This window comes from Myotis yumanensis, unplaced genomic scaffold (genome assembly GCF_028538775.1).
Source record: "Myotis yumanensis isolate MYYU_CA2020_CCGP unplaced genomic scaffold, mMyoYum1.0.hap1 SCAF_8, whole genome shotgun sequence".
Lineage (NCBI taxonomy): Eukaryota > Metazoa > Chordata > Mammalia > Chiroptera > Vespertilionidae > Myotis > Myotis yumanensis.
Genome location: NW_027223759.1, coordinates 92,251,262 through 92,276,045, shown reverse-complemented (window position 1 = coordinate 92,276,045; position 24,784 = coordinate 92,251,262). Strand labels below are relative to the sequence as shown.

Genomic DNA, 24,784 nt, shown 5'->3' with positions numbered 1-24,784 from the left:
GTCGCTAATTAAACAGGACAGAAAGGGGCCTGGAAAGGAGTCCTCTGATCAGGTCAGGTAGCGCCGCGTCGCAGCGCCCCAGGCCTGGGCCTACCAGCACCAGGGAGCCCTGCCCACGGCCCCGGCGCCCCGGGAGGGAGGCGGGGCGGGCGGGCGGCGGGGAGAGTGACTGCACGGGGCGGACCCCGCTTCCCGGAGGAGCAGCTCAGCAGGTCCTCCGCCACGGAGAGAGCACAGCCCGCGGCCGCTCTCCCACCGGCACGGGTCGCGGGACAGCCACCGCGGAGGGGCCGGAGCCCCGGCACCTCCCGCGGCCCTTCCGTCGGGGCGCGTGTCCTGCGCGCTGCGCCTTCCCATTGGCCGGCGGAGGGACGGCGCCTGCGCGCTGCGCCTTCCCATTGGCCGGCGGAGGGACGGCGCCTGCGCGCTGCGCCCCGCTGAGGGGCGGAAGCAGACGCCATTTCGGCCCCGAGGTGCTTCTGGGAAGTGGAGCGGCGGCGCGCACGCTGCCTCCCGCCGGCCGGCGGCTCTCTTGGCGGGTGCGTAGGCCGAGTCCTGCTCTCCGCACCCTCCGGCCCCCGGGCGGGCGGGAACCTCCGCGCCCCGGACCGCGCCATCGGGGTGGGGGGGTCACTCCACCGGGAAGGAGGTGACGGGGCGGCGCGGGCGCGGACACTCCCGCCGGGGGCCGCCTGCCATGGACCCGGATTATTACCGCGGCGACCAGTCAGGTGGGGCCGGGCCTGGCCGGGCGGGGGCGCGGGAGGAGGGAGAGCTGTCTTCCGGGTCCGCGAAGGTTTGGGGGAGAGGGGAGCCCCTTCCGTGGACAGAGTCAGGGTTCGCTGAGCGGGGCCCGGGGGCGCGGGGCCGGCTCCGAGCGGAGGGCACCTGAGCACCCGGTGGCGGGCGGGCCGGGCTTCCCCGCAGCCAGGCCGGGAAGCCGAGGCCCTGGTCTGAGTGCCTGGGAGTCCCGATTCCCGCATCTTCTCCGGGGTCCTCCCCGCGGTGCCGGCCGGGGCGCCGGACCTGGGGGGAAACGCGACGTGGGCTGGGCCTTTGTGCCGGTCCCGTGGGCTGTCCCCTGTCCCAGCGCCTCAGTAATTCCCGGCCTGACCGAACCGCCTTCCTGTTCTGAGTTGGGAGAATAGTTAAGACGACGAACGCTTTGCTAAGCATGCACTGCTGCTTTTCTGTAAATGTTTTCAAAATAGTTTTTCAGCTCATTTGTGGTTTCACACTGTTGCTTAGGTAAGCAGTTGTATGTAATACCTGTATAGAGATGAAGCGCTGAAAGGCATGCAGAATCGCAGTTCCCTAGCCTGACATCCTTTTTTTTGGCGTTGGTCTCCGGGTTCCCGCTCTCCCGTTGCTCCATTTGTAGGCGTTTGTGTGGCCTCCTCTTGCGGGAGGACAGGGCTGCATCCTGAGCGCCCTCTTCTCCCCCTGCCCTCACTGTTCAGTGTTAAATTTCCAAGTGACCGGTTTTATTATGACGACATATTCTTTACTCTTTGGCTGAGTAGCTTTTTATATGATAGTGATTCCACTCTTACGCAACTTTTTTGTTTTCCTGTAGGTGACTGCTTCGTTTAAAAAGATTCATTTTTATTTTTACTAAACTTCCAACCAAGTCTTCCCATATCCTGCAACAGCCCTAAATTCCTCTCCATGCACTTTTAATTTATGTTTTTAAAGCATTGGTTAAAGGGAGGTAGCAGCTCATTGACACCATTTTGTGATCGCACAGTACATGTTTCTTTAAGGAGATCCCCTGCTTAGGAACTGCAGTTCCGTGAGCTCTTCATCCTAAGCACATGCAGGGCGCCAGCACTCCCCAGGGAACCCACATCCCTGCTGTGGTGGCGCTTGCATTCAAGTGAGGGAAGAGCCACGATAAACCCATGACATGACAAATCCCGCAGCCCATTAGGAGGTGGTAAGTAAGTGCTGTGATCACAATAGACTCAGTGATCAAGGAAGTTAAAATAGTTACAGAGCACACTGTTACTTAGGGGTTGTTGACTTGGTCCTTAGTTATGTTTCTTAAGCTTCACATTCTTTTTATGGTGTATTTTTTTCTGCCATGTATGTCACAGTCCATGGGATGATTGTTACTTCTATGAGTGATACCGCTGTCTTGTTTACAACGTTAGCATCATTAGTTATGCTTCATCAGTGGTCACCTTTCCTCGTATGTTATTCTTGATTCGTGTTCATTACCCTGTAGATGTCATCCATCTCACACCTGAAGTGGTTTTGTTTTATTTTTAAGCAGATGATGGTGGCGCTACCCCAGTGCAGGATGAACGGGACTCAGGGTCAGACGTTGAGGAGGATGTAAATGAGCAGCACTCTGGATCAGACACGGGAAGTGTAGACCGTCACTCAGAGGTATTGGCGACACGACGTCTGGGGAGCTTTTCCCTCGCATTCTGTGAGACCTGTCTTATGTTGGAGTTGTAGAGACCCTGTCACCAGGTTTGGGCTTCAAACCCTGGGGTACAGAATTGTAAGTTTATAGAGAACTGCTTTAACAATAAGTAGGGATAGTCTGTTATTTACAGAATCACAGGGAATTAACTTCTGATTGGATCCCATTTCAGATATTAGGCAGTTCTTGGCAGTTTTTGGTTGAGAAAATAGGCCAGGCTTTTGATATTTGACTATGCTTCCGCATTCCCAAAATGATGTCTTACTGGAGCAGTGACCATTTGCAAACTGAAGGTATTCCTATTGAAATCGAAAGTTTGAGGGCTATCACCTTGCAAAAATTATATCAGAATTTGGCTTTGTGCTGTTCCAATGTATGAAATAACAAAGCACATGTCATTTAAAAAGCTGTTGTTGCTTAGTAATAGAGTTGTACTGGATTTTGTGTATGGCATTTCAACATATTTGGCCTATTACATATTTTTTCTATTTAGTTAGTGCTAATTTAATTTCTTTCAACAGTATTCTGTAGTATTGAGAGTAAAAGTTTTTTGTTAACTCATTCCTAACTTTTATTATTTTTTTACTTATTGATTGATTTGAAGAGAGACATCTCATTGTTGTTCCACTTGTTTATGCATTCATTGGTTGATTCTTGTATGTGCCCTGACTGGGGCTTGAACCCATAACCTTGGCATATTGGGATGATGTTCTAAGCAACTGAGCTACCGGGCCCGGGCCAGACATATTTTTTAAACTGTTTAATTTGCTTCCCTGGTTGTATCATCTGTATTGCACAATGTTAACAAAATAAAGTTGGGATACTTTTCAATAAGTCAGCTATGAGTTTTGGTAAACACAAACTGAAACAAACACATAGGAATGATAAAGATGGCCACATTTTCTTTTAAGAACTGGTATTCCATATATTTTGCTTGATTATGCATGTGCAGAAAATTGTCCAGTTTTTTTTAAGTGGTAGGTATAATTGTTAGAGATCGTATTATTGGATTCCACCGTAATACACCTGGCCCCGTGTACATACTATATACTTGCCATATATTTTTTTTTTTTAAATATATTTTATTGATTTTTTACAGAGAGGAAGGGAGAGAGATAGAGAGCTAGAAACATCGATGAGAGAGAAACATCGACCAGCTGCCTCCTGCACATCTCCCACTGGGGATGTGCCCGCAACCCAGGTACATGCCCTTGACCGGAATCGAACCTGGGACCTTTCAGTCCGCAGGCCGACGCTCTATCCACTGAGCCAAACCGGTTTCGGCAACTTGCCATATATTATTTGCAAGTATTTTCTTCCATTCGTTATGTTGCCTGTTCTTTGATATGTCATTAGTATATTCATATATTCAATAAATATTTATTCAGCACCTGTTGTGTCTGGCTCTTTTGACATATCAGTGACTAAATGAGGTCCCACTTTTTAAAATTACATAGTTGTTTGGAAGATGATAAACACTATAGAGAAAGGTAGAACAGGGGGAAGGATGCCAGGAGGAAGGGCAGGCTTTGGTGTTAAATAGGGAGGTACAGGAGGCCTTATTAAGAAAGTGACGTTTGAATCAAGACCTGAAGGAGGGTGAGGGAAGAGCCACTTGGCCATGTGGGGGAAGAACATCCCTAAGATGGGACTGTGTTTGATGTCTTCAAGGAATCCCCTGGAGCTAGTGTGGCTAGTGTGGAGTCAGGAAGCAGGTGTGATCAGAAAGCTAAATGGACTGGGAGAAAGGCTTATCTTTTAGTTATTTTGATATTACTCATTTTTTTTGTATACCCTTAAACACTTACACTAAATTCTAATTAATGTGTTATTTGATAGGTAGAAATTACTTGATAATGTGAATATTGTTGTAGTATATTTAGTATGTAATATCAGAAGTTTCTTTGGCAAACAGTAGCAGGAGCTCCACGGTGGCCTCATGATTCAGTTATAACCATCAAAAGGCTTACCTTTTAGAACCTTAAACTACTAGTTTGTAATGAGATGGATTCTAAATAATAAATGTGCATGTTGTCAGAATTTGGAAATTTTAAATACTTAAAGAGAAAATTAAAATTACCATACTCCTATTACAGAAATGACTGTTAACTTTTTTATATTATTTCTCTTGCATTTTTTATTCTCCCTCATGTATATAATAGGTGTATTTGTTTTAACTTACTTAAGATTTTATTGTGTATTGTATCTATATATTTTTGTCTTCTCTTCTGATTATACCTAAGTATTTCCCCATGTCATTAAATGTTCTCACTAGCATAATTTTTAATAATATGATGTACCATTACTTATTCAATAATTTTCTAATTTTTTTTTTTACATTTAGACTATTTAGTCGTTATTAGTGGAGCTGCTATGAACATTTTTGAACATAAACATTTGTCCTTTTCTAAAAAAAAAAAATTTTTTTGTTACTTATAAATCTGCCAGGAGAGTTAACCAGAATAAAGAGGCTAAGATATTTTAAAGCTTTTCTTAGATATTTCCCTCCAGAAGCGTTATCCTAATTCGCTGTACTACTAGTTAGTAGTTTGCGAGTGCCAATTGTACTCTTAAGTGTTGAGTTCTGGATTAATGTTCTTTTGCCTGTTTAAAATGGCTTCTAAAGAGAGATTGTGGATTGTTTTTTAGAAGCTAATAGGATGTTAAAAGAGTACAGTTATATTAAAGTGAACAGTGCAGATTACAGGGCCCAAACCTAAAAGATGTGTATTATTTCCTATTGGTGTCTTAGAGTGTGACACAAATTTTGTGGCTTCAACAACAAATATTTGCCTGTGACTGGGTGTGGCTCAGTTGGTCCCATGCACCCAAAGGTCACAGGTATGATTTCCCGTCAGGGCACATGCCCAGGTTGCTGGTTCGGTTCCTGGTTAGGTTGTGTACAGGAGGCAACCTAATGATGTTTCTCTCTCACATGAATGTTTCCCTCCCCCCTCCCCCCTCCCCCTTCTCCTCCCCTCTCCCCTTTCTCTCACCCAAGGCTATTTTTCCCATTGATTTTTATGGAAGGGAGGGAGGGAGGGAGAGAGAGAGACAGACAGACAGACAGACATCAATTGGTTGCTTCCCACATGTGCTGGCACCCTGGGCCGGGGTCAAACCTGCAACCTAGGTATATGCCCCCTGACTGGGAATCAAACCCACAACCTTTCAGTCCATGGGCCAACGCTCTAACCACTGAGCAAACAGCTAGGGCAGATCCTTTATTTTTTAATTGGGCTCTGTATTTTTTTATTATTGAGTTGTAAGAGGGTTTTTTTAAGTTTGGATACAAGCCCCTTATTAGATGACTGACTGGCAAATATTTGCATAGCGTGATTTGTCTTTTCACGTTGGTGTCCTTTAAAGCACTAGAGTTTTAAATTTGAAGTCCACTTTATCCAATTTTTCTTTTATTGCTTATGTTTTTAGTGACATCTCTGATAATCCTTTTCCAAATCCAGGCATGAAGATTTACCCCTCTGTTTTAAAAATTTTATAGTTTTAGCTCTTACATTTAGGTATTTGATCCATTTTGAATTGATTTTTATGTATACTTCGAGGTAAGGATCCAATTTTATTCTTCTGAACATGGCTATCCAGTTGTCCGATAGGAAGGTCTTGGCACCCTATTAAAAATCAGTTGGCCTAAAGGGGTGATAAATGTTGATGGAATGAGATTTGACCTTGGGTTGTGAATACATGATACAATATATAGATAATGTATTATAGAATTGTACACCTGAAACCTATATAGTTTTATTATCCAATTTCACCCCAATAAATGTAATAAAAATTAAATTAATTTTAAATTTAGATGGTAAAAAAATCTGTTGATTATAGGGTGTATGGGTTTATTTCTGGACTTTCAATTCTAATCCATTCAAATCTACGTCTATCTTTGTGCCATGGTGCTTTGAGTATGTTTTGATGTTAGGAAGTGTGAGTCCCACTTTTTTCCAAGATTGTGTTTTGTCTGTTCTGGGTCCTTGCAATTACATATGTACTTTAGAATCAACTTGTCAGTTCCTGCAAAGAAGTTAGCTGGGATTTTGGTAGGATTGTTCTAAATTCGTAGAGCAGTTTGGGTGAGTGATGTCATCTTGACAGTATGAGGTCCCTTGATCCATAATATGGGATGTCTTTTTATTTAGGTCTGTAATTTGTTTCAACAATTTTTAGTTTTCCATGTACAAATGTTGCATTTCTCTGTTAAATTTGTCCATAAGTATGTTATTTTCTTTAATGTTTATTAGTAGTAAGTGGACTTGTTTTATGAATTTTATATTTAGATTATTCCCAAACATTTTTCTTACTATTAATTCTAATTTACTTCATCGTGGTCTTGAGGTTTGTTTTATGGCCTAGCATATGATTCATCTGGAGATGTTCCATATGTACTTAAGAAGATCATATATTTTGTCTTTGAATCTACAGTGTGTCTCCTGTGATCAACATATAGTTGGATCATTTCTTTAATCAAATCTGTCTCCTGATTGGCTTGCTAAGTTCATTCATGGGTAATGTTATTGAAAGAGTTGGAGTGTGCCATTTACTTTGTTTTCTATATGTCTCGTGTCTTTTTGTTGTTAATCTGTTCTCCTTTACATCGTCATTAAGTGAATATTTTCTAATGTAGCATTTAAATTTTTTTTAGGTCAAATTTCTTTTTATCATAGCAAAATAAGAGAGTCTTTAAATTGGCGTAATTCACTTAGTTATTGAATTTTGTACTGGACAAATCAGCTTATCCATTGTGCTTTTGGGAATACTCAGTCATCTTAAAAAGGTTCAGCCTTGCCAGTGTGGCTGAGTGGTTGAGCAACGACCCATGAACCAAGAGATCCCGGGTTCAATTCTCAGTCGAGGCATATGCCCAGGTTGGAGGCTCAATCCCCAGTGGGGTGTGCAGGAGGCAGCCATTTGATATCTGTCTCTCTCTCATGGGTGTTTCTACCTCTCTATTCCTCTCCCTTCCTCTCACTCTAAAATCAATAAAAACATATTTTTTAAAAGGTTCAAGTCTTTTTTGAGGGGGGAGGACATGACATATATGCAAATTTTTTCCAACTTTACTGAGATAGGATTAACAAGAATATAAGATACTTAAAGTGTACATTGTGATATTTGATATACATACACATTGTCAGAGGATTCCTTCCGTCTGGTTAATGCATTCATCACCTCACATACTTACCTGTGTGTGTGTGTGTGAACATTTTAGTTCTGTTTTCTTAGAAATTTTCTATTATACAACACAGTGTTATCAACTGTAGTAACCATGTTACACATTAGGTCCTAAGACCTTATTCACCTTCAGGCTAAAGTTTGTATCCTTTTACCATCTCCTCCCTATCTCCCCCACCCTCCAACCCCTGGCAATCACTTTTCTACTATCAGTTTCTCTGCTTTTGACTTCTTTTTTAGATCCCACATATAAGCATATCATGTAGTATTTGTTTTTCTCTTTCTGGCTTATTTCACTTAGCTTAATGCCCTCATGCTCCATCCTTGTTGTTAAAATAGGTAAGGTTTTCTTCTTTTTTTGGCTGAATATTCCATGTATATATGTATATACCACATCTTATCCATTCATCGGTTGATGGACACAAGTTGTTTCCGTTTCTTGACTAGTGAATAATGCTGCAGGAAACATGGGAATACGGATAGCTCTTCAATATCCTGTTTTCAGTTCCTTAGGGTATATACCCAGGAGTTGGATTGCTGGATCTTTTTTTTTTTTTTTAATAGATTTTTATTGATTTCGGAAAGGAAGAGAGAAATAGAAACATCAATGATGAAAGATAATTATTGATCAGCTGCCTTCTGCATGCTCCCTATGGGGGATTGAGTTTGCAACCCAGGCTTATGCCCTGACCGGGAATCGAACCATGACCTCTGGTTCATAGGTCAACATAATTTTTTGAGGATCTTCTACATTATTTTCCATAGTGACTGTCCCAGTTTACATTCCTATCCTCTTGTTATCTTGCATTTTTTATGACATTCATTCTAACAGGTTTGAGGTGCTCTCTAATTGTGATTGTGATTTGCATTTCCCTAATGATGGCTGATGTTGAGCACATTTTCATGTATCTGATGGCTATTTGTATGTCTTTGAGAAAATATCTATTCAGCTCCTCTGCCCATTTTTTAATCAGATTGCTTATTTTTTTTTCTGTTGAGTTGTGTGGTTTTCATATCTATTTTGGTTATGGACCCCTTATCAGATATATTATTTGCAAGTATTTTCTTCCATTCGTTATGTTGCCTTTTCATTTTGTTGATGATTTCCTTTGCTGTGCAGAAACTTTGTAGTTTGCTGTCTTCCCACGTGTTTATTGCGTAGATTGCCAAGACTGTTGTCAAGGAGCTTACCTGCTGTCTTCTAGGAGTTTTACAGCTTTAGGTCTTAAATTCAAGTTTTCAGTTCATTTTTAGTTGATCTCTGTGTGTGTAGCTGTCCAGTTTTCCCAATACCATTCAAGAGACTGTAGTTTCCCCACTGGATATTCTTGCCTCCTTTGTCATAAAATAATTGGCCATATATGCATGGGTTTATTTTTGGGCTTTCTATTCTGTTCTGTTGATCTTTGTTCCTGTTTTTATGCCAATACCGTGCTGTTTTGGTTACTATAACTTTTTAATATAGTTTGAAATCAGGAAGTGTGATCCCTTCAGTGTTGTTCTTAATATTGTTTTGGCTGTTTGTGGTGTGTGTGTGGTTCCATGAAAATTTTAGGATTGTTTTATTCCTGTGAAAAAATGCCATTGGAATTTTGATAGGGATTGTATTGAATCTATAGGTTGCTTGGTAATGTGGACATTTTAACAATCTTAGTTCTTCCATCCATGAGCATGAATATCTATTCATTTATGTGTTCAATTTCTTTCACCAGTCTTAGGGTTTTCAGTGTACAGCTCTTTCACTTCTTTGATTAAATTTATTTCTAAGAATATTCTTTTTGGTGCAGTTGTAAATGAGATTGTTTTCTTCATTTCTCTGATAGTTGTTAGTAGATAGAAACAATTGGGTTTTGTGTATTGATTTTGTATCCCTAAACAGTACTGAATTGTTTATTAGTTCTAACAGTTTTTTGGTAGAGTCTTTAGGCTTTTCTGTATGTTGCATGTCATTGGGAAATGGTGACAGTTTTACTTCCTTTACATTTTGGAAGGTTGTTAATTCTTTTTCTTGCCTAATGGCTCTGTCTAGGACTTTCAGTACTAGATAGTGAATAAAAGTGGAGAGAGTGAGCATCCTTGTTGTACCTGCCTGATCTTAGAATAAAAGCTTTCAGCCTGACTGGTTGAGCATCTACCTATGAACCAGGAGGTCATGCTTCAATTCCCGGTCAGAGCACATGCCCAGGTTGCTGGCTTGATCCCTGGTAGGGGGCATGAAGGAGGCAGCCCATCAGTGATTCCCATCATTGATGTTTCTCTCTCTCCCTTCTTCTCTGAAATCAATTATGTTGAGGTACCATTCCCTCTATACCCAGTTTGTGGAGTTTTTATCATGCATGGATGTTGAATTTTGTCAAATGCCTTTTCTGCATCTGTTGAGATAATATTATTTTTATCTTTCATTTTATTAGTGTAGTGTGCCACATAGATTGGTTTGTAGAAGTTGAATCACCCTTGAATCTTCTCTGGAATAAATCCCATTATATCATGGCGTATGATTCTTTGTCGGATTAGGTTTGTTGAAGATTTTTGCATCTATTCCATCAGGAATATTGGCCTGTAGTTTTCTTGTCATGTCCTTGTATGGTAGCTTTGGTATCTGGGTAATGCTGGCCTCATAAAATGAGTTTGGATGTGTAACTTTCTCGTATTTTTTGGAAGGATTGGTATTAATTCTTTAAATGTTTGGTAAAATTCAGCAGCCATCTATTCCGGGACTTGTTGGAATGTTTTTGGTAACTGATTAAATTTCCTTACTAGTAATTAGTCTGTTCCACTTTCTATTTCTTCATGATTCAGTCTTACTAGGTTGTTTGTCTCTAAGAATGTATTTATTTCTTCTGTGTTGTCCAATTTGTTGGGCTACAATTGTTCTTACTCTCTTAAGGTTCTTTTATTTGTGTGGTATCAATTATAATATCTTTTGTTTATAATTTTGACTTTCTAGTGGTTTGTAAGTTTTATTGATTTTTTTTCTATTGACCTTTTTGTCTCTATTTCATTTATTTCTGCTCTGATCTTTGTTATTTCTTTCTTTTAAAAAAAATATATTTTACTGATTTTTTTACAGAGAGGAAGGGAGAGGGATAGAGAGTTAGAAACATCGATGAGAGAGAAACATCAATCAGCTGCCTCCTGCACACCCCCTACTGGGGATGTGCCGGCAACCAAGGTACATGCCCTTGACCGGAATCGAACCTGGGATCCCCTCAGTCTGCAGGCCGACGCTCTATCCACTGAGCCAAACTGGCTAGGGCTGATCTTTGTTATTTCAATCTTCCTTTGTTGCTGTTGTTTCTAGTTCATTGGGGAGTAAAGTTTGGTTGTTTGAGATCTTTTTCTTGATGTAGGCATTTATCACTGTAACCTTCCCTGTTAAAACTGCTTTTGCTGCCGAAACCGGTTTGGCTCAGTGGATAGAGCGTCGGCCTGTGGACTGAAGGGTCCCAGGTTCGATTCCGGTCAAGGGCATGTACCTGGGTTGCAGGCACATCCCCAGTGGGGGATGTGCAGGAGGCAGCTGGTCGATGTTTCTCTCTCATCGATGTTTCTAACTCTCTATCTCTCTCTCCCTTCCTCTCTGTAAAAAAATCAATAAAATATATTTTAAAAAAAAAAAAAAAAAAAAAAAAAAAAAAAAAAAAAAAAAAAAAAAAAAACTGCTTTTGCTATGTCCATACGTTTTGGTGTGTTGTATTTTCATTTTCATATGCCTCAAGATATATTTTCATTTCTTTTTGACCCATTGGTAGTTTAGTGCATGATCTATCTGTTGTTGAAATGAGGTATTGAAGTCCTCTACTAACTATTATTGTATTGCTGTCTTATTTCTCCTTTCAAGGGTTTTAATATTTGCTTTATATATTTAGGTGTTCCGATGTTAGGTACATAAATATTTATAAGTGTTAATTAACACCTTGTTGGATTATATATCATTTATCATTATATTACGCACTTTGTCTCTTATTATAGTTTTTGACTTGAAGCCTGTTTTGTCTGATATAGCCATCCCTGCTTTCTTTTGTTTTCCATTTATATGGAATATCTTTTTCTATCCCTTCACTTTCAGTGTGTGTTCTTAAAGCTGAAGGGAGTCTCTTACAGGCAACATATAGAGATGGGTCTTCTTTCTTTATCCATTCAGCTAGTGTATGTCTTTTGATTGGAGAATTTAGTCCATTTACACTTATAATAATTATTGATAGGTGTAGACTTACTATTGCTATTTTGTTCATTGTTTTCTGGCTATTTTATAATTCCTTTGCTCCTTCTCTTGTTCTCTTCCTATGTGGTTTGAAGATTTTCTGTAGTGGTATGCTTTCATTCACTTTTTGTCTATATAGGTTTTTGCTTTGTGAATTACCATGAGGTTTACATAACATATTTATAAGTCTCTTTTAAGCTGATAACCTAATTTCTAACACAACATACCTTTACATTTTTATTTTTATACCCCCCCCCCCTTTTATGTTTTTGATGTCACACTTTCCATCTTTTTCCCTTGTGTATCCATTAATAGATTATTGTAGTGGTATTTTTTTAAAATATATTTTATTGATTTTTTTCAGAGAGGAAGGGAGAGGGATAGAGAGTTAGAAACATCAGTGAGAGAGAAACATTGATCAGCTGCCTCCTGCACACCCCCTACTGGGGATGTGCCCGCAACCAAGGTACATGCCCTTGACCAGAATCGAATCTGGGACCCTTGAGTCCTCAGGCTGACGCTCTATCCACTGAGCCAAACTGGAGTGGTATTTTTTAATGCTTTTGTGCATTTAAATTTTTTTAATAATATGTTCACTATGCTTTTTTAGTTCTTTCTTTAGTAGTTATAGGGTTTGCCACATATATCTTTTTTAAAATATATTGATTTTTTACAGAGAGGAAGGGAGAGGGATAGAGAATTAGAAACATCAATGAGAGAGAAACATCGATCAGCTGCCTCCTGCACACCTCCCACTGGGGATGTGCCTGCAACCAAGGTACATTACCTTAACCGGAATCGAATCTGGGACCCTTCAGTCCGCAGGCCGACGCTCTATCCACTGAGCCAAACCCGAAAGGGCATCCACATATATCTTAACTTACCAGAATCAGCTTCAGATTTATAGTAGCTTAGTTCCAATGGTATAGAGAAATACTACTTCTATATAGCTTTATTCTCTTTATGTAATATTATTGTTATACATATTACCTCTGTTAATGTTACAAATCCCACAATACCTTATTATAATTATTACTTTACCATCTGAAATAATGTCCTTAGTTTAAGAAAGCTCTGCTACCATCCACCTCCTTTGTAGTGTTATCTGCAAATATGTTATACATATATTACATATCTATATATTACAGGCCCAACTCTACACTATATACATATTACTCGGTACAGCTGCTATTTAAATCCATTAAAATAAGAAAGGAGAAAACATGCGTTTATACTGTCCTTTATAAGTACACTAGAGGCCCAATGCATGAAAATTCATGCAAGAGGGGCCTTCCTTCCCCCGGCTGCCGGCACTGGCTTTCCTCCGGGACCCGGGACCCGGCTTTGTCAGGAAGGACGTCCGGTCTAATTAGCATATTACCCTTTTATTATTATAGATCATGACTGATGCTCATTTTTTTTTCATGTGAGGTCATGTTTACCATCTGAGGTCACTTGCTTTAGGCCTGTAGAACTTTATTTATTTTATGGTGTGTCTGCTAGACAAATTCTCTCATTTTATGATTATCTGAGAAAGTTTTCATTTCTTTTACACTTAATAATTATTTTTGAAAGATGGTTTTGTTGGATATGGTATTCTTGGTTGACAGGTTTTTTTTCTTTGAGTACTTCGAATATTTTATCCCCCTGCTTCTGGCCTCCATTTTCCTGCAGCATAATTTTATCAGCAAGCTAATTAAGTCAAATTATGGCTCCTTTGACAGAATAGTTTCTGAGGTCTGTGTTTGATAGTTGTTTTGACACCAGAATGGTTTTTTCCAGCTGTCTTACTTTCTGCTTTTCTCCTGCAAACTAGGTCTATATGAGAATCCTTGCAGAAACACTTTCCATAAAGGCAGCAGTGAGTTGTCTTGACTCTTCTTCCAGTGCCTTCCACCACACCTTCCAGTATTCTTGAAAATGCTTAGCCTGAAAGCCCTAGGCTTGGTGACAGATGAAGTCAGTTTATTTGGGGAGGGATTAGGAGCTATCTGTTTTACTGCCTGCTTTTTCTCCAGGGCTCTTAAACTGGTGGTGGGGGACAATGGAAAACTTCTCTCTGAGTGAAACCCAGATGTACACTGAGCTCTCAGTTGGAGGTAGAGTTTAGATAGTGCTCTTGGCTTACCTCTGCTGGCATGGAACCACTGTCTCATAGGTTGATGCAAGGGCACTCAGGTGTTCTCAGTTTACTGCCCCCAAGTAGAGCCTTCTTTCCACTATTGAGGGCTGCGTTGAAGATGGGATCCCACCTCTTGGTTGCACTTCATAATAGGTCGTTTGCAGCAGGATGAGAAATGCTGGTGTCCTGTTCGTGGGAAGAAAGCCCTTCACCTGGGAGCTGGAGGATAGGGGTAACCTGTGTCTTGGCTGTAGCCGTCTGGAATGGAGTCTCCTCCACTGACCTTGAAGTTGTAAGGGAGGCGTGGTCTTGGTTCAAATACCAGACTTGCTTCTCTTACCAAATGTTTGTAGAACTTCTTGGAGACATGCTTCTTCATTTGTTCTTTGCTTACAGGACCATTTCCAGAGGCTTTCAATGGTGGTTTTTAAATACTTTTAACCAATTTCACTGGGGAGCAGGCCATTGGAACTTTTCAAGCTGTCAATCTGTTGCTGGTGAAAAATGAGTTCTTTTTTGGTGTCATGAGAAAAGAAGGTCAAAGGCACCGCATGGAGGAGTTAAAATGTGATGCAGGATTTTATTGTGAGTTTGGGGACGGAGAGGGGGGCAGGCTCTACAGCCCTGCCCTGGCAGTCCTCCATCTCTCTTCTTGGTCAGGTAAAGGACCGGCACCATTCACATGCTCCAACCCGGACTCCTGACTTTTCCCAGCAAACTCGGGGGGGTTTCCCGTCCTCTCTCCAATCTGATGGCCTTTCCCGTGTTCCCAGGCGAGGTCCTGCCCTGTCTCCTCACCCTGACACCCACGGAGCATGTCCACAAGTGCCATTACAGCAGCTCGCTCCTCTTGAGCATGTGCCCAGCGAGGAGTTTCCTCCCGTCGCTCTGGTACCAGACCGGGCCTGAGCACCCTGGGGAGATGGTCCTATCCCTTCTGAGGATGAAGTCTCCTCTCTGCCAGTTTCCTGTAGTGTGTGAACCTGCCTGGTGACCAGTCAGCTAGTGGGAATGCTGCTCCCTGCTCCCTGCTCCAGCTTCCTGGATTAAGATGATTTAATCCCTTTTGCTCCCTTATGTTAATAACTAGCTCTCTTCCTCACGCTAATAACTACCTATGTACGCTGACATCTCCCCACCCAGAGAATGTGAGCCTTTATAATCTTTCTTTTTAATTAAATCTTTATTGTTGAAAGTATTACATATGTCCTCTTTCTTCCCCCATGGACCTTTCTAACCCGTTCCTGCCCCCTACCCCAGGCCTTCACCACCCTGTTGTCTGTATCTATGAATTATGCCTATAAACATACAAGTTCTTTGGTTGATCACTCCCCGCCTTCCCTCTGAGATTCTGCATTCTGTTCCATGCTTCTATGCCTCTGCATCTATTTTGTCCATCAGTTTATTTTGTTACTTAGATTCCACATATGAGTGAGATCATGTGATACTTGTCTTTCTCTGCCTGACTTATTTCACTTAGCATAACACTCTCCAGGTCCCTCCATGCTGTCTCAAAGGGTAAGAGATCCTTCTTTTTTACTGCTGCATAGTATTCCATGGTATAAATGTACCACAGCTTTTTTATCTGCTCATGTACTGATGGACACTTGAGCTGTTTTCCAGCTCTTAGCTATTGTAAGTTGTGCTGCTATGAACATAGGGGTGCATACATTCTCTCTGCTTGGTGTTTTGGGTTTCTTAGGGTTTCTAGAAGTGGGATCACTGGATCAAATGACGGGTCCATATTTTTTTGAGGAACTGAGTTTGGTTCTTTTTTTTTTTTTTTTTTTAATATATTTTACTGATTTTTTTACAGAGAGGAAGGGAGAGAGATAGAGAGTTAGAAACATCAATGAGAGAGAAACATCGATCAGCTGCCTCCTGCACATCTCCTACTGGGGATGTGCCTGCAACCCAGGTACATGCCCTTGACCGGAATCGAACCCGGGACCCTTCAGTCCGCAGGCCGACGCTCTATCCACTGAGCCAAACCGGTTTTGGCAGAGTTTGGTTCTTTACTAGGGTTCCTACCTGACTTTCATATACTACTTTGAAATTTACAAATTGATATTTGCTTTAAGACAGTTTATTTACTTTGTAATTTTAAAATGTCAGTTTCTGTGTGTGTGTGTTGTAGCCCTGGTCCATAAGGAGGGTGACTACTACAGCATGTATTCTGCGATAAATGACCGATTGTTCATTATGGATAGCCAGCAGCTATTTATAACAACGGTGTGAATGATTTTAAGAGGGGAGGTGTGAAGTGTTATAGTCATTTCTAAAGCCTCCAAGGACACTCAGAGTGCTCAGTTTCTCTGACAGTGGCTATTAGGGGGATTTCTTTTTTTTTTACAATTTCTACTACTGAGTTATTGTACTCATATCTAACTTAAAAAACTGTACTTTGGATATTTTTAAAATATATTTTTTATTGATTTCAGAGAGGAAGAGAGAGGGGGAGAGAGACAGACATAGAGAGGGAGAGATAGAAACATTAATGATGAGAGAGGATCATTGACCGGCTGCCTCCTGCACGCCTTCTTCTTGGGGATTGAGCCCACAACCCAGGCATGTGCCCTGATCAGGAATCCGACCTTGACCTCCTGGTTCATAGGTCGATGCTCAACTACTAAGCCATGCCTGCTGAGCTGGATTTTTTTTTAAGTTTGCAATTTAAACTAATTTCAATCTGAAACCAGTCTAAAATGCTTGAATATTGTTTTTTGTTATTGTTTTTAATCCTCACCTAAGGACATGCTGAGAGAGAGAGATGCATTGATCGGTTGCCTTCCACCTCCAGCCTGAGTGGGGATTGGACCCGCAACCCAGATATGTGTCCTGACCAGAAATCAAACCAGCAACCTTCCAGGGCACAGGATGACATTCAGCCAGCTGAGCCCCCCGACCAGGGAATATTGTTGATAACTTGTAAACTTGTATGATTTCTAATGTATTCTTTTTCCCAAACCTCATGATGTCTTGTCTAAGTGCATTCTCAACTCAAGTCTATGAAATAGCACTTTCTTACTGCAGTAATTTCTTTACCTTTTTCCCCCACCATGCCACAAGTTATGGATAGATAGTCTGGTTTAATGAAACTCCTTAAAACTGATGGGAATTCATAAGTTTTGTAATCTTTATCATATGTAGTGTCCTTGCAATGGTTGCTTGTGTTGGAATGCACACATCATGTGTTAGGAAATCTGGGGTAGAGTATAGCAGGTAAGTTTTGGGATAATTGCCCAGTTTGTGGTTCCTCTCTATTTGGGGAGTGGCTCTCTTTGCTGTGCCCGTGCTCTGGCTGTAACCCATTGAATCGCTGAGTCTCACAGCATCTAGTATTGCTGTAGCCCACTGGACTCTCTCTCCCAGACACTGACGTTTAGCAGGGCTAGCTAGTCATTTCTGTGATGCTCTGGTGAAAAGACCCTGGAGGTCCCTTTTCTGAGCTCTAAGCTGTCCTGCCCTTCCTGAGTCTTAGTCATCTGTCCCACTTTGATTCTAGAAAGATTGTTCCTTTTTCTGGAGATGGTTCTGTTGTTTGCAACTAAAATAGAGTCACAACACCAGCATGGTGTTAGAGATATGTCATGGCATGTCATAGAAAGCATTCCAGGAGCCGGTTACAATTTTACTTTTGCCTCTTGCTTCAGTTGCCTCTGCTGGTATTTTTCCACATCAGTGATCTAGTTAACTTCTTAACTCAGTCATCACAACCTAATGCAAAACCTGTTGTTACACACCTTTTATAGCTCACTCTCATAGATCATTTCCTATTGGCTTTCAAAATAATTATGCATACCTTCATAATAGGGGTATGATCTATTTGGCTGGCTCCTCATTAGACAACAGCTCCTGAAGTATCCATTAAAGTATAGGTATTGTGAAAACTTGTCATGCCATTTTTCTTGTCACTGGATTCTCTTGTTACTTAATTTATTTTATAGCATGATTGGTGGGCATATACATTAATTATTAAAGATTCTTTGTTCCTTGGAAATTGAGTTCATGTAATATCAGTCTTATATTTTAAAGAGAAATATTTAGTAAATAGACTTAGTAAATTTTTAACCCAGAAATCCTTTCACTTTTTAAACCAGAATGTTATCACTGTTATTGAAAGATGCTAAAAGGGGGGAAAAATTCCCCAGATCCTAAAACACTTTGTTATTAGTGTCTTTGTATGTTTAATTTTGTATATTTTTCTATGCATTTTAGAACATAGCTATAAAATACATATATTAAGTTTATATATGTTTTCAGATTACTTCTAAGTAACGTGTTAGTATAATCTAATTAGATTAGTCATGTTTTCCTTAAAACTTAAACTTTTCTACCTGGGTTACTAGATGTATGATTAAGACTGCTCCAATCCTGTTTTCTTACCATATAAAGTACTGTTGTGAAGAGTAAATGAACTAATAGGAGAGAATCTAACATGGTATCTAGCTTAGGTACTTGGTAAATGTTCATTGCACCTCTCGTTTGTTTAGATTAACTAGGGAGAATATGCCATTTTTTTGACCCTTTAAAGTTTTATATTTATTTTTCTTAAAATAATTTTAACTTTGTAAAATCCCCTTTTAAAAGAAGTTGGGTACATGTTTGTTCGTATTTCTTTGAAAACTATGTTTAGGAGCTAGAAATATGTGAGAAAGTTAGACTTACTTTCTTGCTCTTTAAATTATAAGTGGTCTATAGAGTAATCAGGGGGTATGCTTTATAAATGTGTGTTGGTGAAAGCTGGTTATCTTTTACCCATTTTGGGATCTAAACCATGTTAGCCATTTTACAGATAGATGGCCTTCTTTAAGGTAGGATGTTACTATAAAGGAATAGGACAAGAATTCTACATTTAAGTGTATGTATTCCTACAATTTTAAAAATTGTTGAAAAATTTTAACATTTCACTACCAAACATTTTTTTTGCACTTTCCTCATTTTTTTCTCCCTTTATTTTTCAGAATGAACCTAGTGATCAAGAAGATGGCCTCAACAAAAGACATCATGTGACAGACTCTGAGAATGAAGACCCTTCGAATCTTAACGCTAGTGACTCTGAAAGTGAGGAGCTTCAAAGGCGAAAGGACAGCGACTCTGAATCTGAAGAGCATGCAGAGCCTCCTGCAAGTGATTCTGAAAATGAGGGTGTCGTTCACCATGGGAGTGACTCTGAGAGTGAGGAGACCAAGAAATTGCCTGTTAGTGACTCTGAAAACGAGGAGCTTCTTAATGGGCATGCAAGTGACTCAGAGAATGAAGATGTTAGAAAGCATCCTGCCAGTGATTCGGAGACTGAAGAGCTCCCCAAAAGTCCGGCCAGTGACTCTGAAACAGAGGATGCTCCAAAACCTGAAATCAGTGACTCTGAGAGTGAGGAACCTCCAACACACCCAGCCAGTGACTCTGAAAACGAGGGGCTCCCCAAACCTCAAGTTAGTGATTCGGAAAGCGAGGAGCTTCCTAAACCTCAGATCAGTGACTCGGAAAGTGAGGAGCCTCCGAGGACTCAGGCCAGTGACTCTGAAAATGAGGAGCTTCCCAAACCCCGTGTCAGTGACTCGGAAAGTGAGGATCCCCCAAGGCACCAAGCCAGTGACTCCGAGAACGAGGAGCATCCCAAACGCCAAATGAGTGACTCAGAAAGTGAGGACCCGCCAAGGACCCAGGCCAGTGATTCTGACAATGAAGAGCTTCCCAAACCCCGAGTTAGTGACTCTGAGAGTGAGGAGCCTCAGAAGGGACCTGCCAGTGATTCCGACACGGAGGAGGCGTCCAGACACAAGCCGAAGCCAGCGTCAGATGACAGCGATGGGGAGAATAAGGGGGAGGAGACCGAAATGCAGAATAACTCCTGCCATTTAGATAGCCATATAGACAGGAAGCGGTTTCACAGTTCTGACAGCGAGGAGGAAAAGCCCAAAAGGCCAAAAATCGACAGTGATGAAGATGAAGAAAAAGAGGGGGAAGAGGAGAAAGCAGCAAAGCGAAAAGCTGCGGTACTTTCTGATAGTGAAGAAGAGAAAGCATGTAAGGAATTATTTTGGACTGGTTAGCCATAGCTTTACTTACCATCTAAGCTTATAACTGTAAAGCATTCTTTTTCTGGAATATTAGATCTGTAATTTCTTCTGAGTTGTTCTAACAGCATTTCTTAAGTTCTGAGTGTCTCAAAATAATCTAGACTGCTTTCATTTCAATGGGAATATGAAAGATTTAGTATTTTTTACTGGAAGGTAATATCTCAAAGAACTATGTTTATATGGACACCCAAGTATTGACCAGAGACTCAGCCAGCTAATGCCCTAGAAGCCATCCACACAGTGACTGGGCTCTCATATCTGCGTACCTCTTCATTTAGAGATTCCATGTCTGCCAAGTATTTTAGTCTTTGCTACTTGATTACTTTTTTATGAAACTTACCTTTTTTGGTAAGTTTCATAAAACTTATAACCTGACAGTTGTTACAGGAGAAGGAAAAAGCACCACACATGTGCGAGTTTACTAAGGGAGATGAGACATTCCAGTAACCATCAGGGACGATGGGCTCCACAAAAGAATGTTCGGCCTTTTAACTCTGCTAATACTAAGCCGCATAGAAGGTGTTCTGATTATGTACATCGGCCTTGTCTTATTTTCCCCAAAAGTAAAGGTAGCGATTTCATTTTTCATCTTTTGGCCACTTTTTCCTGAACAATAAGTAATTGTAAGGTGACTGAATGAAACGTTTACTTATTTTTTTATTCTAAAAACTGTGTCAGGAGACCTTTGATTTTTGCTACATACTTCCATTTTTAAAGTACTTGTTCTTAGTCATACAATGACTGTGACAGAATAAGATCAGTGATGATTTATTTTACTACAGCAGCAAAGAAGAGTCGTGTTGTCTCTGATGCAGAGGACTCTGACAGTGATGTTATATCAGACAAATCGGGCAAAAGAGAGAAGACTACAGCATCTGACAGTGAAGAAGAAGCAGGGAAAGAATTATCTGATAAGAAAAATGAAGAGAAGGATCTGTTTGGGAGTGATAGTGAGTCGGGGAATGAAGAAGAGTAAGTGACATAACATGAATTTTCAAGGTTTCATATAAGGTGGCAGAAAACAGTTTGTCTTCTAAGTTTTTTACACTTGCATTAAAATTTTGTGTTGAGGTATAGTACAATATATCTTGTCTAATTGCATAACATTGGGGATGTAGGGTTTTAGTTCCTGAACTGTTGATAAGGACTCCAACGTAGGTGGATCTCAAACATAAGATCTTATATGAAAGTAGTAGAGAGGACATGTCCCAATTCACTTCTGTGTAGTTCAAGAATGGGTAAAACTAATCTGGTGATAGAAATCAAAATAGTGATTGGCTCTAGGATGTTGATGTGGGAAACTGACTAGAAAGGGCCCCAAGCGAACTTTCTGGGAGGATGGGTTGTTCTACATCTTAATTAGAATAATGGTTACTTAAATGTGTACTTTTATCAAAACTCATTAAGATGGATGTGAGAATGGCACATTTTACTATACGAAATTAGACCCTGTGACAAAAAGATTTTAGGTTTCTATGCAGATAAGAAGAAAGCAAATGAACAGTCTTTTTATATTTTCTCTTCTAGAAATCTTATTGCAGACATATTTGGAGAATCTGGTGATGAAGAGGAAGAAGAATTTACAGTAAGTATAAGATGGAAGTAGTACTTTCTTTGTGACTGCTTTTTTTTGTTTGCTTTTATGGTAGTGGTTCTCTAATAGATGATTCCAATAAATAGAAATAAACAACTATGATATATTCAATAAAAACATTTTTATTTCAAAATTTAAATTTTTTTTTTTTTTTTTTATAAAACTCTAGCCCAACCAGTGTTGCTCAATGGCTGAGCGTTGACCTATGAACCAGGAGGTTCCTGGTCAGGGCACATGCCTGGGTTGTGGTCTTGATCCCCAGTAGGGGTGTGCAGGACACAGCGGACCAATGATTCTCTCTCGTTGATATTTTTATCTCTCCCTTTCCCTTCCTCTCTGAAATTAATAAAAATATATGTATAAATATGTTTTAAAACTCTAGAACAAAGTGATCCCGAAAGTGAAATAAAAAAGTCTGCAAAGCATAAAAGGAAAATGATGGGCAAAGTTGGATTAAAGGGAGGAACACAGTAAGAGATAACAGAAGGCACGTTGTAATGCTGGAGAGAAAGATTCACAATAGTTATGGAACTTCTGTCCAGCCCATTGTGTTCATCATCAGAGGAACAAGGTGACGGAGAATAACTAAGTCAAACCAGGGAGAGACAGCAGCCTAGAGAGTAAGCTCAGCGTGTGGAACTGCTTGTTCTGGGAGGTTCCTGCTCAGGTTGAGAGGCTGGTCATGTTTTGGTGTCCTCAAGGCTCAAGAGACAAAATTGGGGGTGAGGGCTTGCTGATGTCAGAGGACCCTGAAATACCATGGACTCCTAGGATGAAGGGTGACCTGTCGGGGAAATAGCCTTTGCTCAGATGTTAGGCCAGCTTTGAATAATCTAGCAATGTAAGAACCTTGGTCTTAGAAATTTGATCACAATGATTCTTAACCTGTTGGCTAGTGTTCTTAGGCCCCTGGCATATACAAACAGAAATCCTTTTAGGACAAAGGTGACATAATTGTAGGCCTCAAAATATTTCTATAGTTTATGGTACTCCATAGATAATGTTACAAAGAAAACACTAAAAACAGACAATAGGAATTTTAGATATTGCCTTAAAAATATATATGTGTTCAGGGAGATAAAAGATTAAAATTTTGACAGAGCAAATAATTTTTTAAGAGATAAGGCAGATTTGGAAAAGAACCAAGGAGAAATTTTGGAACTAAAAATATAGTCACTGAAATTAAAAACTCAGTGAATGAATTTAATGGATTAGATGTATTTGAAAAGAAAATGAGTGAACTGGAAGATAGGCTAGACGGAACTATTTAGAATGAAGTGTTGGGATATATTAGTATGGAAAATATAAGAGAATAAACATAATTTATACACGAGGAGGGTTGAACATAGTGAATTGGAATCCCAGAAGGAGAAGAAATATGCGTGGCAGAAGCAGTATTTAAAGAAATGACACACAGACTGATACAGTGAGAGATTCTGGGATTTCTACAGATTACGGGCAGAATAAACAAGGACATCACCTAAATACATCAGTAAAATTGCAAGAAACCAAAGAAAAGAGACATCTTAAAAGCAGCTAGGGTGGGAAAAATTACATTCAGAAAAGAGCCTACAGTTACACTAACAGCTGACTTCTTAGCAGAAACCATAGAATCCAATAACTGCAAACTTAGAGCCCTGTTATGTTCAGCAAAACACTTTTCAGGAGTGAATACTTCCTCGTTTCATCTTGCAGTGTCCCACTGAGGACATGCTAAAGGCAGAAAGAAAGGCCAGGGATGCAGGAAGGGAAGAAGCAACACAATTATGTGGATAAGTCTAAATGCGTGTTGTCTGTAAAAAACAAGTTATGTCTGGTGTGGCTTAAAATATATGTAACATTAAACCACATGACAGCAGTAACAAATTGGGAATATACATGGAATTGAAGTGTTCACAGGCCTTTGCAAATGTTTGTAAAAGCCCATTAGACTTTAATAAGTTAGGGTGCCCCTTGTAATATCTAAATGACCACTAAAAAGATTACACAGTAAGGTAACAGATTTAAACTGGTAATGTCAGAAATTACATTAAATTGAATTAAGTGCTCCAATTAAAAGACAAAAATGAGCCTGGCCGATGTGGCTCAGTGGTTGAGCATCGACCTATGAACCAGAAGGTTTGATTCCCGCTCAGGGCATATGCCTGTGTTGCAGGCTCGATCCCCATTGGGTGTGCAGGAGGCAACGTGATTCCCTCTCATCATTGATGTTTCTATCTCTCCCTCTCCCTTCCCCTCTAAAATCAATAAAAATATTTTTTTAAAGATAAAGATGGTCAGACAGATTTTTAACAACCTGCTGTATAATAATTTCAAGATTCATCTGAAACAAGATTTTTAAAAGTTGAAAATAAAAGGATAGAAAGAGATATTTTACCTGAACATCCCCCCCCCCCCAAAAAAAATAAATAAAACTGGTAGAGCTATATGAATAGTAAAGAGGTAGACTTTAAGGTAAAAAACATTATTTGAGATAAAGATAATCAATTTATACTGATAGAAGTTATTAAAATTGTACTTAGCCATGTTCACCCAAAACAAATATGTACATACAAAACAAAAATTGATAAACTGCAAAGAGAAATGACAGATGTATAATCTATGTGGAATGTAACTGAAAGAACCAAAACACTGCAGAAGAGTCTTTATATATATAATCTGGATAAAAACCCTTTGGGTGATTATAAAACTTAAAAATTTCTTCTGTGGCTTGCCTTTTTACTTTCTTAGTGGAGTCTTGAGGAGCAAAACTTGTTAATTTTAATATAAATCAACTTTACCAATCCTTTCCATTATGTTGAAAGCTTTTTAATTCTAAGAAAATTTTTGCTTGTCCTCAAGGATATAAAAATATTCTCCTGAGTTATTCTCTAGAAGCTTGATTGTTTCATCTTTCACATTTACTTGTACAATCAGGTTTTTGTGTGGTGTATATAAGATAGAGTCAAGATTTTCCCCCATTTGGAATATTCAATTGACCTAGCTCATTTGTTCCCACTACTGTATAATGCCATTTTTGTCTTACATCAAGTGTCTGTATATATTATCCAATATGTCCCATGGTGTCTTTTATATTTAGTTGGTTATGTCCTCTAAGGTTGTTATGCTTCAAGATTGACTTGACTTTTCTTGGTTTGCATTTTTATATAAATTTTAAAATCAA

General features: G+C 39.9%; 1 protein-coding gene across 8 annotated transcripts in view; it reads left to right on the top strand.

Moving 5' to 3' along the window:
- The first annotated feature begins 548 nt into the window (after positions 1-548).
- Positions 549-24,784, top strand: part of IWS1 (interacts with SUPT6H, CTD assembly factor 1) — a 40,996-nt gene continuing 16,760 nt past the window's right edge. For 4 of the 8 annotated variants that reach the window (XM_070423185.1, XM_070423182.1, XM_070423187.1 and 1 more), the window contains exons 1-5: positions 549-731; positions 2,273-2,391; positions 18,909-19,974; positions 20,810-20,999; positions 21,555-21,612. In XM_070423185.1, coding sequence (XP_070279286.1) covers positions 698-731; positions 2,273-2,391; positions 18,909-19,974; positions 20,810-20,999; positions 21,555-21,612 — 1,467 coding nt within the window. In that variant the 5' untranslated portion in view covers positions 549-697. The remainder of the gene's footprint in view (positions 732-2,272; positions 2,392-18,908; positions 19,975-20,809; positions 21,000-21,554; positions 21,613-24,784) is intronic. The other 4 variants (XM_070423183.1, XM_070423184.1, XM_070423181.1 and 1 more) reach the window with 4 other exon arrangements.